General features: G+C 49.0%; 1 protein-coding gene across 1 annotated transcript in view; it reads right to left on the bottom strand.

Moving 5' to 3' along the window:
* Window positions 1–12,851, bottom strand: part of Ppp2r5d (protein phosphatase 2 regulatory subunit B'delta) — a 20,484-nt gene that overhangs the window by 6,747 nt on the left and 886 nt on the right. The window contains exons 2-3 of the mRNA XM_010617806.1: window positions 12,532–12,747; window positions 8,254–8,331 (exon numbers count right to left, since the gene is read on the bottom strand). Of these exons, the coding sequence (XP_010616108.1) occupies window positions 8,254–8,331; window positions 12,532–12,747 (294 nt within the window). The remainder of the gene's footprint in view (window positions 1–8,253; window positions 8,332–12,531; window positions 12,748–12,851) is intronic.

Here is a 12,851-nt window from a genome sequence, read left to right as displayed (position 1 = left end):
GGGGGGGGGGGTCCTGTACAGTCTTAACAGCCTCATTTATAATGAAAAATAAACAATTGGAATTTTATGGAGTTCAAATTACATTTATGAAAACTATGTAGTAAATAAATGTAATCGCAGATAGTTTAGTTGCAAAAAAATATTTACTTTGTCATAGTAATTCCTCCAAATTGGTGGTATTTTGGGAGGAGGGGAAGCGTCTACACAGAGCTGTAAGAATGCTGAGGCCTTCATTTTCCAGAGTAGAAAGTCAGTAGATAATCTTAATTTTCTTAAAAATCAGTAAAGGGGGGCCAGGGATTTAGCTCAGTGGTTCTGCTGCCTGCCTCGCAAGCACAAAGACCCGAGTTCAATCTCTGGTACAAAAAAAAAAAAAAAAAAAAAAAAAGCAGTAAAGGAATCCTGATTTGGAAAGGTAAAAGTCAGTCTGTGAGGGAAGAGCAGAGGGTGGGAAGTCCAGTGGCATCACAAAAGCTATGCAGAAGGTGGCTAGGGATTTACTTCCTGGACCAGGGATTGAGCTCAGAGGTATAATTCCTGCCTGAGTTTGATTCATGGTACTGAAAAAAGCTATGCAGAAGAGCTCACCCACATTCAAATACACATAGGACAGGGTTCAGCACAGGAAAGAGCAAGACCAAGTCCACTGTGTCAATAACTGTTTCCTGTAGTAGTAAAATCATAGAGGCCTTTTACTACATTTCAAGATTTTCTATAAGCTGATACTGCTATGGTTTTTTTTAATGTATTTAGTTATTTGGTTTTGTTTTGTTTTATGTAGTTGAGACTGACCTAGAACTCACTATGTAGCCCAGGCTGGTCTCAAACTCACAGCGATCCTCCTGCCTCAGCCTTCTAAGAAATTTATTTCATTTTTGAGATAAGGTCCTATTATGTTGCTCAAACTGGCCTCAAACTTGGGATCCTCCTATATCAGCCTCCCAAGTAGCTAGAATAACAGTCACGCTTATATTACTTCTACAGTGGGAAAGGCCACTTTTTTTTTTTTCTTTCTTTTTTTGAGACAGGGTCTCACTACATAGTTCAGGTTGGCCTTGAACTCTCTATGTAGCCCAGGCTGGCCTCAAACTCAAGGTAATCCTCCTGCCTCAGCTTCCCAAGTGATGAGATTACAGGTGCGCACCACCACACCTGGCAAAACACCACTTTTGTTCTTTTACTTTTTTCTTTTTGGCGGGGGGTTGTTTTTACAACGGGTCTCACTATGTAGTTCAGCCTGGTCCTGAATTCACTGTGTAACCTACTGTGTGCTGGCCTTGAACTCACTGCAATCCCTCTGCCTCAGCCTCCTGAATACTGGGATTACAGGTATCTTTACTACTTCTGGCGGATTTTTTTTTTTTAAAAGGCATTAGGGATTGAACCCAGGGCCTTCACACTGAGCCACATCCCCAGCCCCTTTTTTATTTTGAGACAGTGTCTTGCTAAGTCATAAAGTTGTCCAGACTGGGCTTAAACTTGTGATCCTCCTGTCTCAGTCTACCAAAGTGCTGGGATTATAAGTATGTGCCACTACACTAGCTATTATGCTACAACTCCCAGACACTGTGTCTGCCCCATGAAACCCATTCTCGGAAGCCTCAACACAGGTCTTGCAGGGATGTCACCTACAGGTGACTGTCCCACTAAGGCCTGTTGGGAGGAGACAGGCTGAGCCACAGCACAGGCCTAGCCACAACCAGAGGCTGCAGAAGCAAGGAGTGAGATCAGGCATAGCTGGGTACCTACACTACAGGAAGGAAAATCTGACTTCCTGTCTCCACATCCACCATTCCCCTCCTCCCCAGGCCCCTACCAAGTTCTTACTCTCTACCATGAGAATGAAGGAATCTAAAATCCGTTGGGCTGGGGGAGGAAAGACAAATGGTATCCATATGCATGGTTTTTGGTTTGTTTGTTTTGTTTTGTTGGAGAAAGGGTCTCACTGTGTAGCCCAGGCTGGCCTGGGACACTCAGCAATCCTCTTGCCTCAGCCTCCCAAGTGCTAGAATGATGGGCAAGTACCACCACACCCAGTGTCTGAATATTACACTCTGAACTTTTTTTATAAAGACAATTCTGTGGAGTTTGTGACCTACCTCAGGACGAAAGAGAGGAGCACTGGGTCTGACCCAGGCAGGCCTGTGGTTCCAGCACGGCTCATGACCACTCGGCCACCTCTCTCAGCCTTGAAGGTTGGCTCCAGACACCAGTGTCATTAGGGGAACAGAAGGAAGGGGCAGGGGCAGCCCTCACACTTCTCCTGCTGGGAGCAGCACCCAGCAGTGTGGTTTCAGCTGAATCCTGGGGTTGCCCTTGGAGAAGTGGGGAAGAGGGAAGGTGGGGGCCTGTACCTGGTCTGCTTTTAGACCTTCCTCCACCTCAGACTCTATTTCCCAGCCTTAGGGACAACCAGCCCTTAGTCGAGGAGCTTAGGGCTCAAGAACAAAGTCAAGCCAGACAGCCTAGGTTTGAGGGCTAACCCTGCAACCTTCAGGAAGTCCTATAGCCTCTCTGTGCCTCAGTTTCCTCATCTGACACTAAGATGAGAGGCTATGCTGGCTGAGGACCAAGACTCAAGCAAATGAGATCCCCACACCTCTATGCACCTCACTCTGAGGGCCACCTGAGAAAGAACATGTTCTTCCCAGAAAGAGAAACATGGCCTCAATTCTCTCTAACAGGAGGGGTTAAACTAGGTCATTGGTTTCCCAGCCACTTTTCAAGTAAGGTTCATGGGGACACAGGGCTGCATGGCTTAAAAATGGGTGAAAGGCCACCTGCATGTTGCCAAGGTCCCTTCCACAGCATAACTGTTACTGATGGCTGGTGTGGCCAGGGCTGTGGAGAGCTTGGCTGCCCCACCCCACCACACTGGGTCAGCCCAGTTGTTCTTTTTGTCTGTTCTCTGTTGTTGTTTTGGCCATGGGGACTAAACCCAGAATTTTCAGGCTAAGCTATATCCCCATTCTTTTTTTGGGAGGGTGGGTACTGGGGATCAAACTCGGGACTTTGCGCTTTCTAGGCAGGCAGCAGAACCACTGCGTCGAATCCCTGGCCCCCACCCTTTTTTTTTTTTCAGGGTCTTGCTAATCTTCGCAGGCTGGGATCAATTTGTAATCCTCCTGTCTCAGCCTCCCAAAGTGCTGGGAGAACAGGCATGAACCATCACACCCAGCTTCACCCTAGTTTTATAAAGCCCACTGGCTCCCAGGCTGCAGGCAGCAAAGAAAGCCCCTGGTTGCCAAGGCCTGGTGCAACACCCCCTGCACACCCTTCACTAGTAAGCAGATGTGGGGCCATGTCACACAGCGCTGTGCATCATTTCTCCTGAAGTTAGCCCAGGCTCTGACTGCAGCACGACCTGGGTTAGGGGTGGGAAGCAAGCTGAGTCCCCCATAACCTTCTGCAGGCACCACACAGGAGACCAAAGGCAATCAGCGAGTGTGCCCTCTACTCTCTTCTCGGTCCTGCCCAGTCTTTCTGAGATTCTCTAGATCCCTGAAGTACCCTCTCCTTCTACTTCAAAACTCTCAACAAAACCCATGCTCTGAGAAGCCTTCCTGGACTCAGGATGCCACTGAGTTGCACCCTGATTCCCTGCACCAGGCTCCTACCAGCTCGATTTCTACTAAACTTGCCTACTCTGAACCCATCCTGTCCAACCTCGGCCTAACATGGCTTCCACTAATAATAAGGCCAGATATCAAAATAGAAATTAAAAATAGAAATACAACTTAAGCGTGATAGGAAGTATTATAGGAAAAGATAAAATATAAAATGAACAGAAAAATGGAAAGATTGTATCTTTCACATAATGAATTAACTGGCCTAAGAAATGAAGACCATTTTAGTTAAGACCCCATGGCGACAGCTAGAGCTCTGTGCTCAATTATTCTCTTCCCGAATTTGTTCAGAGAGAATCATGTGAAACATAAAGACTAAAAGGTGACTAGGACGTGGCCTTTGCCTTCAAACAGTTCACAAACCAGAGGCGGGGAGGACACCAAACAGCTAACGGTACAAGGGAACACAGGGCTGGGATACCAACTCTGCTGGGAAGGATTGGGAAAGATGTCCCCAAGAGGTGACTTTTGATTTCACTTTTAAAGGATACGTCTGAGTTTAATAGACAAAAGGGGCGGGGGAAGCATTTCAGGTAATACACTTGGCAAGTACGGGGCCCTGAGTCATAAGCGGATTTGTCTTATTAGAAGATGGGACATTCGGTGGCAAGAGAAGGGTAGGTGCTAGAAGAATAAGATCTTGGCTGAGCAAGGTGTTTCTTGTTCGTTTGTTTGGTTTGGTTTTGAGGTTTTGGGTTTTTTTTTTTTTTTTTTTTGGATACTGGGGATTGAACTCTGCACTTGTGAGGCAGGTGGCAGTACCACTGAGCTAAATCCCCAGCCCTGTTTTTTGAGATAGGATCTTGCCTCAAACTCTGGATCCTCCTGCCTTAGTGCTGGGATTACAGGCATGATTACCATGCCTGGCTGGAGTTTGGATTTTAACTTGTTTGTTTTTTTCTTTTTTAAAATTTTTTTTTGAGAAAGGATCTTTGCTATGTATTTCAGGCTGGCTTTGAATTCGTGCTGCTCTTCCTGCCTCAGCCTTAATGGTGCTGGAATTATAAACATGTGCCACTAGGCCCAGCTGGATTTTAACTTGTAAGGAATGACATGCCACGATTGTTTTGGGGTTTTTTTTGTAGTTGTTTTTGTTTTGGTTTTTTTGTTTGTCTTTGAGACAGGGTCTCACCATTTGGTTCAGGCTGGCCTTGAACTCAGAATGTACCCCAAGCTGCCTCCAACTCATGAGATCCTTCTGCCTCAGCCTCCCAAGTGCTGGGATCACAGGTGTGCACTACCACACCTGGCCCTAAGATTGGTTTTTAAGTGAACAACAAGGACCTAAAAGAAAAGAGGACTGAAAAGACCTAAATGGTTTCTAGAATAGCTATTGTAGCCTCAGGGAGGACAGGCTCAAATACTAGCACTGAGATCATTTCTTCCTCCTTTTGTCTCTACTCCCAGAACTCAGGACAGCACAATCCACAAGATCTCATAGTACTGACTTTTTTCTCCAAAGATAGACCAGGAAGGCAGGTGTGGTGTTACAAGCCTATAAGCCCAGCACTCAGGAGGCTGAGTGAGGTAGGAGGATCACTGCAAGTTCGAAGCCAGCCTGAGCTACATAGTGAATTTAAATTCAGCCTGAACTGCATAAAGAGACCCTGTCTCACCCCACTCCAAACAGTCAGACCAGGAAGAGGCAGGTCACAGTCTCACCTGTTCTCCCAAGGCCCCTTTCCTTTCTCGATTCTCTTCTGGAATCTTAGAGCCCGTCTATCACTCTTCCATACCAGCCACAGACCTGCAATGAGCTCCAGCCCTGCCATTTACTCCTGAGCAACAGCTATTTAACATCTCTAAACCTCAGTTCATCTGGTGAAGTGGGGACAGACAGCGGCCACCGGGGAGGCTGTGAGAGTCCATGAGACGCTGCACACACACCACTTAGTACCATGCTAGTGCAGGGTGCACAGGGTCCCCTATGCCTCTCCACCCAAAATCATGCCGGTGACCTTATTTGGAAACAGGGTCTTTGCAAATGTAACCAAGTTAAAATGAGGTCACACAGGATTAGGGTGTCCTTAATGACTAGTGTCCTTATAAGAGGGAAATTTGGAAAGACAGACACAGGAGAGAATGCCATGGGGATGCAGAGCCAGAGCCTGAAATGACTTGGCCATAAGCCAACGACAAAGGACAGAAACACGGAAAAAATTATCCCCGAGAGCCGCAGAAGGACAGGACCCCACTGCCACCTGACTTCAGACTTCTGGCCTCCAGATGTGTTTTCTCTCTCTCCCTCCCTCTCTCTTTCCTTCCTTCTCTCCTTTTTGCAGTACTGAGGATTGAACCAATGCTACATACCCAGCCCATTTTTTATCATTTATTTTGAGAAAAGGATCTCCCTAAGTCAGTAAGTTATCAATAAGTTAAAGACTTGGCTGGCACCTGTGACCCTCTTGCCTCAGCCTCCCAGAAGGCTGGTATTACAGATGTGCACCACTAACCTTGACAGTTTTTGTTGTTTTAAGCCATCTAGTTTATGTTAATTTGCTATGGCAGCCCTAGGAAACTAAAATAAAATAACTGCTCAATAAAATAAATGTTAGCTGCTATAATTATTAGAATCGGTTAGAAAGCCTCTGGCAAACGTATGACACATAATGAATTTGGCCAGAGGAGCTCAAAATTATGGACTAGAAAGTGGGCAAGTGCTGGGCATGGTGGTTGAATGCCTGTAAACCCAGAATTCAGGAGGCAGAGACAAGAGGATCGCCACAAGTTCAAGGACAGCCTAGGCTACATAGTGAGTACAAGGCTAGTCTGAAACTACATGGTGAGACCCTATCTCAAAAACAGAAAGACAAAAAAAAAAAAAGAAAGAAAAAGGAAGTGGCAAGGGAAGGCCTACACTGATAGCACTGAAGACCAGGGCCTCTCATGCACCGTGCCATTCTGGAAAGAACACAGAACAGAATTCCCGCAGGTACCTCTTACAGATGAGCCCTGAGCAGTTTTTCAGAGAGCCTAAGGGAGCTTGAAACATGACCCCTCCCCAGGCAGATAGATGTGTCCGAAAGGCAGAGGAGCAGTGACAGCACAAGTCTTGGGACACAGACCGACTACTGCGTTAAGCAGAAATTTCTCCTCTGTGCTCCTCAACTTCCACAACTGGAAAACAGACAAAACTTACCCTGCTTCCTCTGTTGACTTAAGTGAGGCCTCAAACAATGGTCACAGGTGTGAAAGGGGTTTGGATCTCTTTCAAGGTGACAGGGACCAGAAATGACAAAGAAAACCTCATTCCACAGTTAACCTCAAACTGTTTATCAGCCTCTTCTCTGAAAGCCCAAGCTCTGCTGTCCCCATCCCTCCAAGAGGTGCAGAACAGGGGCAGGAAGCAGAAGGCACTGACCAGCAGCTTGGCACAACAGGGCCACCATGCACACATCCTGGGAGCAATTGTGCCAAGCACACCCCACGTTCAGACACTTCCGCAGGTCCCTCCACGCTCTCCTGCTCTCTTGCCCGCCGTTTATTGCTTTATGACCCCAGACTGCTGAGCTGCACTGACCTCTGCTCAGGACTGTCCTTCAGTCACGCAGCCTTGCGACCGAGACCAAGGGTGTGGGCCCAGCCCTGGCCAACTTGGGGACGTCAACCTCTCCCAGGCCCCTGCCCCACCCAGAGCTGAGCCAAAGTCACTCAAGGCTCCATAGAGAGCTTATGGACTTTGCCCCTTCTCCTCAGGACCCCAGACCTCCCAGCGTTTTGCAGTAAGAAAAAGGAATTCTCAGCCAGGTGTGGGGGCACACACCTATAATCCCAGCACTTGGGAGACAGAGGCAGGAGGAAAACCGTGAGTTCGAGGTGAGCCTGGGCTAGCTACATGCTAACTTCCAGCCCAGCTTAGAGACCCTGTCTCAAAAATAAATAAATAGGGGCTGGGGATTTAGCTCAGTGGTTCCGCTGCCTGCCTTGCAAGCACAAGGACCCCCAAGTTTGATCCCCGGTACCAAAAACAAAAACAATAACAATAATAAATAAATAAATAAATAAGAAAGAAGGGAATTCTTGCCCTAAGAAAAAGTGTTGCTTTGTTTTGTGGTGCTAGGAACCAACCCAGGGCCTCGCACATAGGAACACATGGTCTACCAATGAGTTACACCCCCAGCCTCTGAAAAGAATTCTCAAAACTCAGAAGCTGGAAGCACCACTTGCCTTACAAGCACAAGGTCCCGAGCTGGCAGAATCCAGGTGTGGTGGTACAGCCCTATAATCCCAGCACTCTGGGTGGCTGAGGTGAGAGTTGTGAGGTATGTGTTGGAGCCCAAACCAGGGAATTTAGTGATTTAGAGACAACCTGTCTCAATAAAAGGGGGGCATGCATTAGGATGCAGCTCAGTGCAAAGGCCTTGGGTTCAATCCCCAGTATTGAAAAAGAAAAAAGTTGGTGGATAGAAAAATGAATTTCCAAAGAATTGGAGCCTGTGTGGTCTACACCCGCCAAAAGGACGTCCCGCCTGAGAGCAGCGTGGACAGGCTGTCCAGGCCCCTTTCAGGCGGTGGCGGCCTCCTTCTCTGCTGGCGTGTGACTCTAACCCTGAGGCCCTCTGCCCCACCAGACATCAGGGAGCCGGGGCTGGCATATGCATCCCCTAGGGCTGCGCCCAGTAGTTACCTCCTCAGCGTTCTCGCCTCCACCATCCTTGCCCGAGCTGCTGGGCTTGGCTGCACCTTTGGCAAGCTTGGGGGGCTCCTGCTGGGAGAAGATGGAGTTAGGGTTAGTGGAGGCCTTGGCTGGACCTCTTCGCTCTTAATTGCAACAATGCTCTGTCCACTTCAGTTCATCAGGCAGAACCTACTTTGTGCCCAGCTCTGAGGGAGATATAGTGCTTCAAGTTTAGGATCTGCGTGGGAAGTCATTTCTACTGCACAATAATTAAGCACAGTGCTCTTCCCAGTCATTTCCCCAGGCTGTGGCTGGGCCTACCCTGGCCTAAAAGTACCTTCTGGCAGGTGGAACCAGGGTGCCTAGGCTTCAGGGAAAAGCACCAGGCACAAGCTGGTCAGACTGGCTTCCAGCTATTGGTCACAGGGGGTAGGAAATTTCCACACTAGAGGGGTGGGAGTTACCACTTTCCCCTTAGGGCCATCCACAAAGACTAAGAGGCCAGGCCTTTTTTGGATGTCACAAAAAACACCCAAAAAGGAAGGTGCTATTGGCACCAGGCATGACTGCACACAACTGTAATCCCAGCACTCTGGGAGGCTGAGGCATGAGAACTGCAAACTCAAATCCAGCAATTTAGTGATTAAGCAAAACCGTGTCTGGAGATTTTTTTTTTAAGGGCTGGAGATGTAGTAAGTATAGTGCTAAGGCCCTGAGTTTAATCCCCAGTATTTAATTTTTAAAAAGGGCCTAGCAATGCCAAAAGTACAGAAGTGTAACATCCAAAATGCCACGAGCACCTAAGTTGACAAGCACTGGACAGGGATGGGGTAAAGCCCCAAATCGCTACAAAGAATGAGCAATAGTCTGAGGTTTCCCCAGGGAACCTGGTAGCTGGCTCAGAGCCTTGGCCTGCTAGCATCTCTTCCTATGCTTTGGGCCAAAAAAAAAAAAAAAAAAAAAAAGGCAACTGCACAGGGACAGCATGAGGAAATGTGAGGAAGATGTAGAGTTTTAACTCTGACTCAACACCAGTCACCCATGTGCCATGGGCCACTGCAGCCCAAGTGACCTTTCACCCGGTAACAGACCCCCTAAGGAGTATTTGGCACCCCCAGGCCAGCTTGGAGGATCCAAGTCAGTCGTGGGCCTCTGGCTTGGGAGGGCAATAAGAAATCCTAATCTTTCTTCGGGGGAAATGCAATGCACTGAGGGTTCCTTCAAAAGCTGGACCCAGGGCCAGGAATTTAGCTCAGTGGTTCTGGTGCCTGCCTCACAAGCACAAGGGCCAAAGTTCGATCCCCGGTACCAAAAAAATAAAAAATTTTAAAAAAGACACAAGCAGGGTCTGCAGAACAGCTGCAAGAACTGGAAGAGTTTACAATATAAGGGAGGAGCCCTGGCAGGTGGAGAGCAAGATGGAACTCAACCAGCCAACACAGGGCTGCCATGTGGACTAAAGATGCAGCTCGTCCACTGGGACCAAAGGGCACCGTGCTGTGTAATGAAGGTGCAGGAGGACAGGCCAGGGCTCCAACCCAGGCTGAATTTTCTCACGGTGCAGTTGCATGGAAACTCCCCAGTCCTGAGAACATTGAGGCAGAGGCTGTGTGACCTCCTCTAAGGCCTGCTTCGAAAGGGATTCAAGCCTCAAATGAGAACTGGATTGGAGGAGCTTGGAAATCACTCCCAGCTCTGAGAGTCTGCAATTCAACAGCAGCCAAGCCCCTTCAGCGAGAAGTATTAAATCAAGTGATTGTGACTCTGGGGGCAAAAGGATTTCAGGGAGAAGAGAGCTCTGTGTGGGCTGGAGCAGGGGAGGCTTCTGGGAGTGGGGAGGAAAAGCCACTGCTGGGTGTGGAGCAGCCTAATGCGTTCACTGGCACAGGGGGAAGGAGCTCCTTCTTCGCGCAGAGCCCTCCCATGCCCTCTGCCCAGGCTGGCCACACTGACCCTGCTGTCAGTCTCAGTATGGGACTAGCAGAAAAAGGATGGGGGGTGCAGGAAGGTCACAACCCTGAGGTGACTGTGTGCCACACCCAGCACCTGAGACAAAGCTGACCCTTGTCTGAAAGTCTGATCACACTTTTTGATGCTAAGCTTATTCTTTCTTGCACCCCTCCGCCCACCCTGTGGCACTCAGCATGATGGGCCTCAGAGAGACCCAGCTGCCATGGGGTGTGGGTGTGCATGGGGAACAGGGCCCCAGCCTGGCTCCTGCAGAACAGGTGATGTGCGTGCACTGTGCCCAGCCCAGCTGTCAAGTACTGAGGGACACGGAGGGCGAAGAGCGAAGCGGAGCCAGCCTGTGTTTGGATTCAACTCTGACTAGCAATGCTCATGCTGTGGGCAACCACCATCTCTGAGCCTCAGTTTCCTCATCTATTCAACCACGGCAGTCATAGCACCCATTTCCTTGGTACAGTGACTGCACCATGAAAACCCTACTGTTGGTCAATATTGTTACTATTATTTTAAATAAAAAAGTGGGAGGGAGCAGGGGTGCTTCATTCAGAAACATAAAAGACGGAAGTTTCAGATCAGAACAGGATGCAAAATCCACTCCTCCAAACACCGCTCAGTACCTACTGTGTGCAAGGGAGAGCCAAACCAACGTGGAACTTAGTGATGATCTCCAGGAGCAAAAATGAAAACTGTCCACAGTTCATTCTAAGCCAGGCTGAACAAAAAGTAGCCTACCAAGGGTTCTGCACATCTAGGGGAAGAGGGAGAGCTCAGAAAGGCTTTAGCGAGGAGATAATGAAGGACAGCAAGGATTAGGATCAGCAAAGATGAAAGAGAAACAAGGTGATGCATGAGTGATAGCCTTCTCTCACACACCAAGCTCCAGTTCCCACCCCATCTAGTCACACTGCCACCTTGCTCCCCCCAAGAACCTCCCAACCATTGAGGCAAGATAAACACAAGCAAAAATCAAATGCATGCAATTAAATCTCACAGGAGATGAGAATTACACCTGGTTCCACACAGTCCTATCCTCCCAACAACATTTCTCAGCCAAGTACACTATAAAGGTCCCAGCAAGTCTAAGAAAGTCCCTTCTTCTCAAGCATCTAGAAGGCAAAGGCTTTCGGCAGATGGGGCAGGATCTGGCCAATCAGACTAAAAACTACACAGGGTGGGGAACATCACCATTTCCTGAATTCTATGCCCCTTAGTTCCTGGTACAACTGACTTGTGTGACACTGTCTACAGCCAAACTGCTCAAACCACCTTGGCATGCCCAACCCCCAAGGACAAGGCCTAGATGGCACACACAAACCTGTCCAGCTCACCACATCAGGGGAGTCAGTGTCTACCATACCATCACCAACCCTGTGCTCAGAATCTCAGGCCCAGCCAGGTGCGGTGGTGTACACCTGTAATCCCCGCACTTAGGAGGCTTAGGCAGAAGGATCACCTAGAGTTTGGGGTCAGCCTGGGCTACATAATGAGTTCGAGGCCAACCTGAACTAAACTGCAAAACCCTGACCTCCCCCACACACAAAAGAACCCAACAAACCCAGGAGAAAGAATTTAATTAATAAAGTCAGAGATGGCAGCCTAGTAGCTCAATCACAGGACAAATGAAAGCCATACACCTCTGGGGTCATCTGGAGGGTGGCTATAATCCAGGCCAGAGCCAGCCCCACCAGGAGGGACCAGCTCTGGGAGAGAAGCTGGGGGAGGTAGGAACTGGTATCCTAGCATCCTCTGTGAGTCTATACCTCAAAGAAACCACACCTCTGAGTCAGACCTCAGCAACAGCAGGAAACACAGGGTAGAAAACGGCAGGGATGAGAAACAGAGGAAGGCAGTCTGGAGGGAGAAGAGGAAGATGGAAGAAGACAACATCAAGAAATGGCCTGAGGGGTGCGCCCAGGGGAGGGTGAGGGGCAAAAGAAAAGAAATGGCCTGTGGAGTTGCAAGGATGGATCAGGGGTAGAGTTCATGCTTAGCATGCACAAGGCCCTGGGTTCCATCCATAACACTGCAAATCTTAACAATAGTAGTAGCACAGATGTCCGGGGATGTCTGGGCTGCGGGATCAGAAGGAAAACTAACATGACAGAGAGTACAAATTTTGGATTCGAAGATAGTGTGGCCTGAGAAAAGAGAAATCCTGCCCACGTGCAGAAAAGGAAAAACGCAGAGTATCCCGGGATTAGGAGTAAGGGGAGGAACCTACTCAGACTAGGAAAGGTGTCCTGGCTAGGATGAGCGTGGGAGCCAGTTGGTGCCAGTTAGGAGGGCTTTGGTACAGAAGAGAGCTTCAAGTCAGGACACCTGATAATGCAGCTGGGCCTCCAACAGGCTGAGTGACCTTGGACAAGTCCCTGCCCCGGTTGGGTCCTCAGTCTCCTCATCTGTACAGCCAGAGGCTGCCCGGAAGGTACTGAGAGCTGCCGTCCAGCACTGACGTTCCGAGGTTCCATCCACAGAAGCAAGGGCGCAGTCCTGGCTTACAAGTTTGTGTGTGAAGGAAGAACTAGAGGGAGGGGCCTAGGCCAGATGTGGGTGGAGGGGGAAGCAAGCCGCGCAGTTCCAGGTCTGGGGGCTTGGAGTGGATGGAGGGGGCGCCAGGGAAAGTGCGGCGAAGCGGTCCT

The sequence above is a fragment of the Fukomys damarensis genome, unplaced genomic scaffold, assembly GCF_012274545.1.
Source record: "Fukomys damarensis isolate Sample0158 unplaced genomic scaffold, DMR_v1.0_HiC HiC_scaffold_20, whole genome shotgun sequence".
Taxonomy (NCBI): domain Eukaryota; kingdom Metazoa; phylum Chordata; class Mammalia; order Rodentia; family Bathyergidae; genus Fukomys; species Fukomys damarensis.
This window is presented reverse-complemented; position numbering and strand designations above follow the sequence as displayed.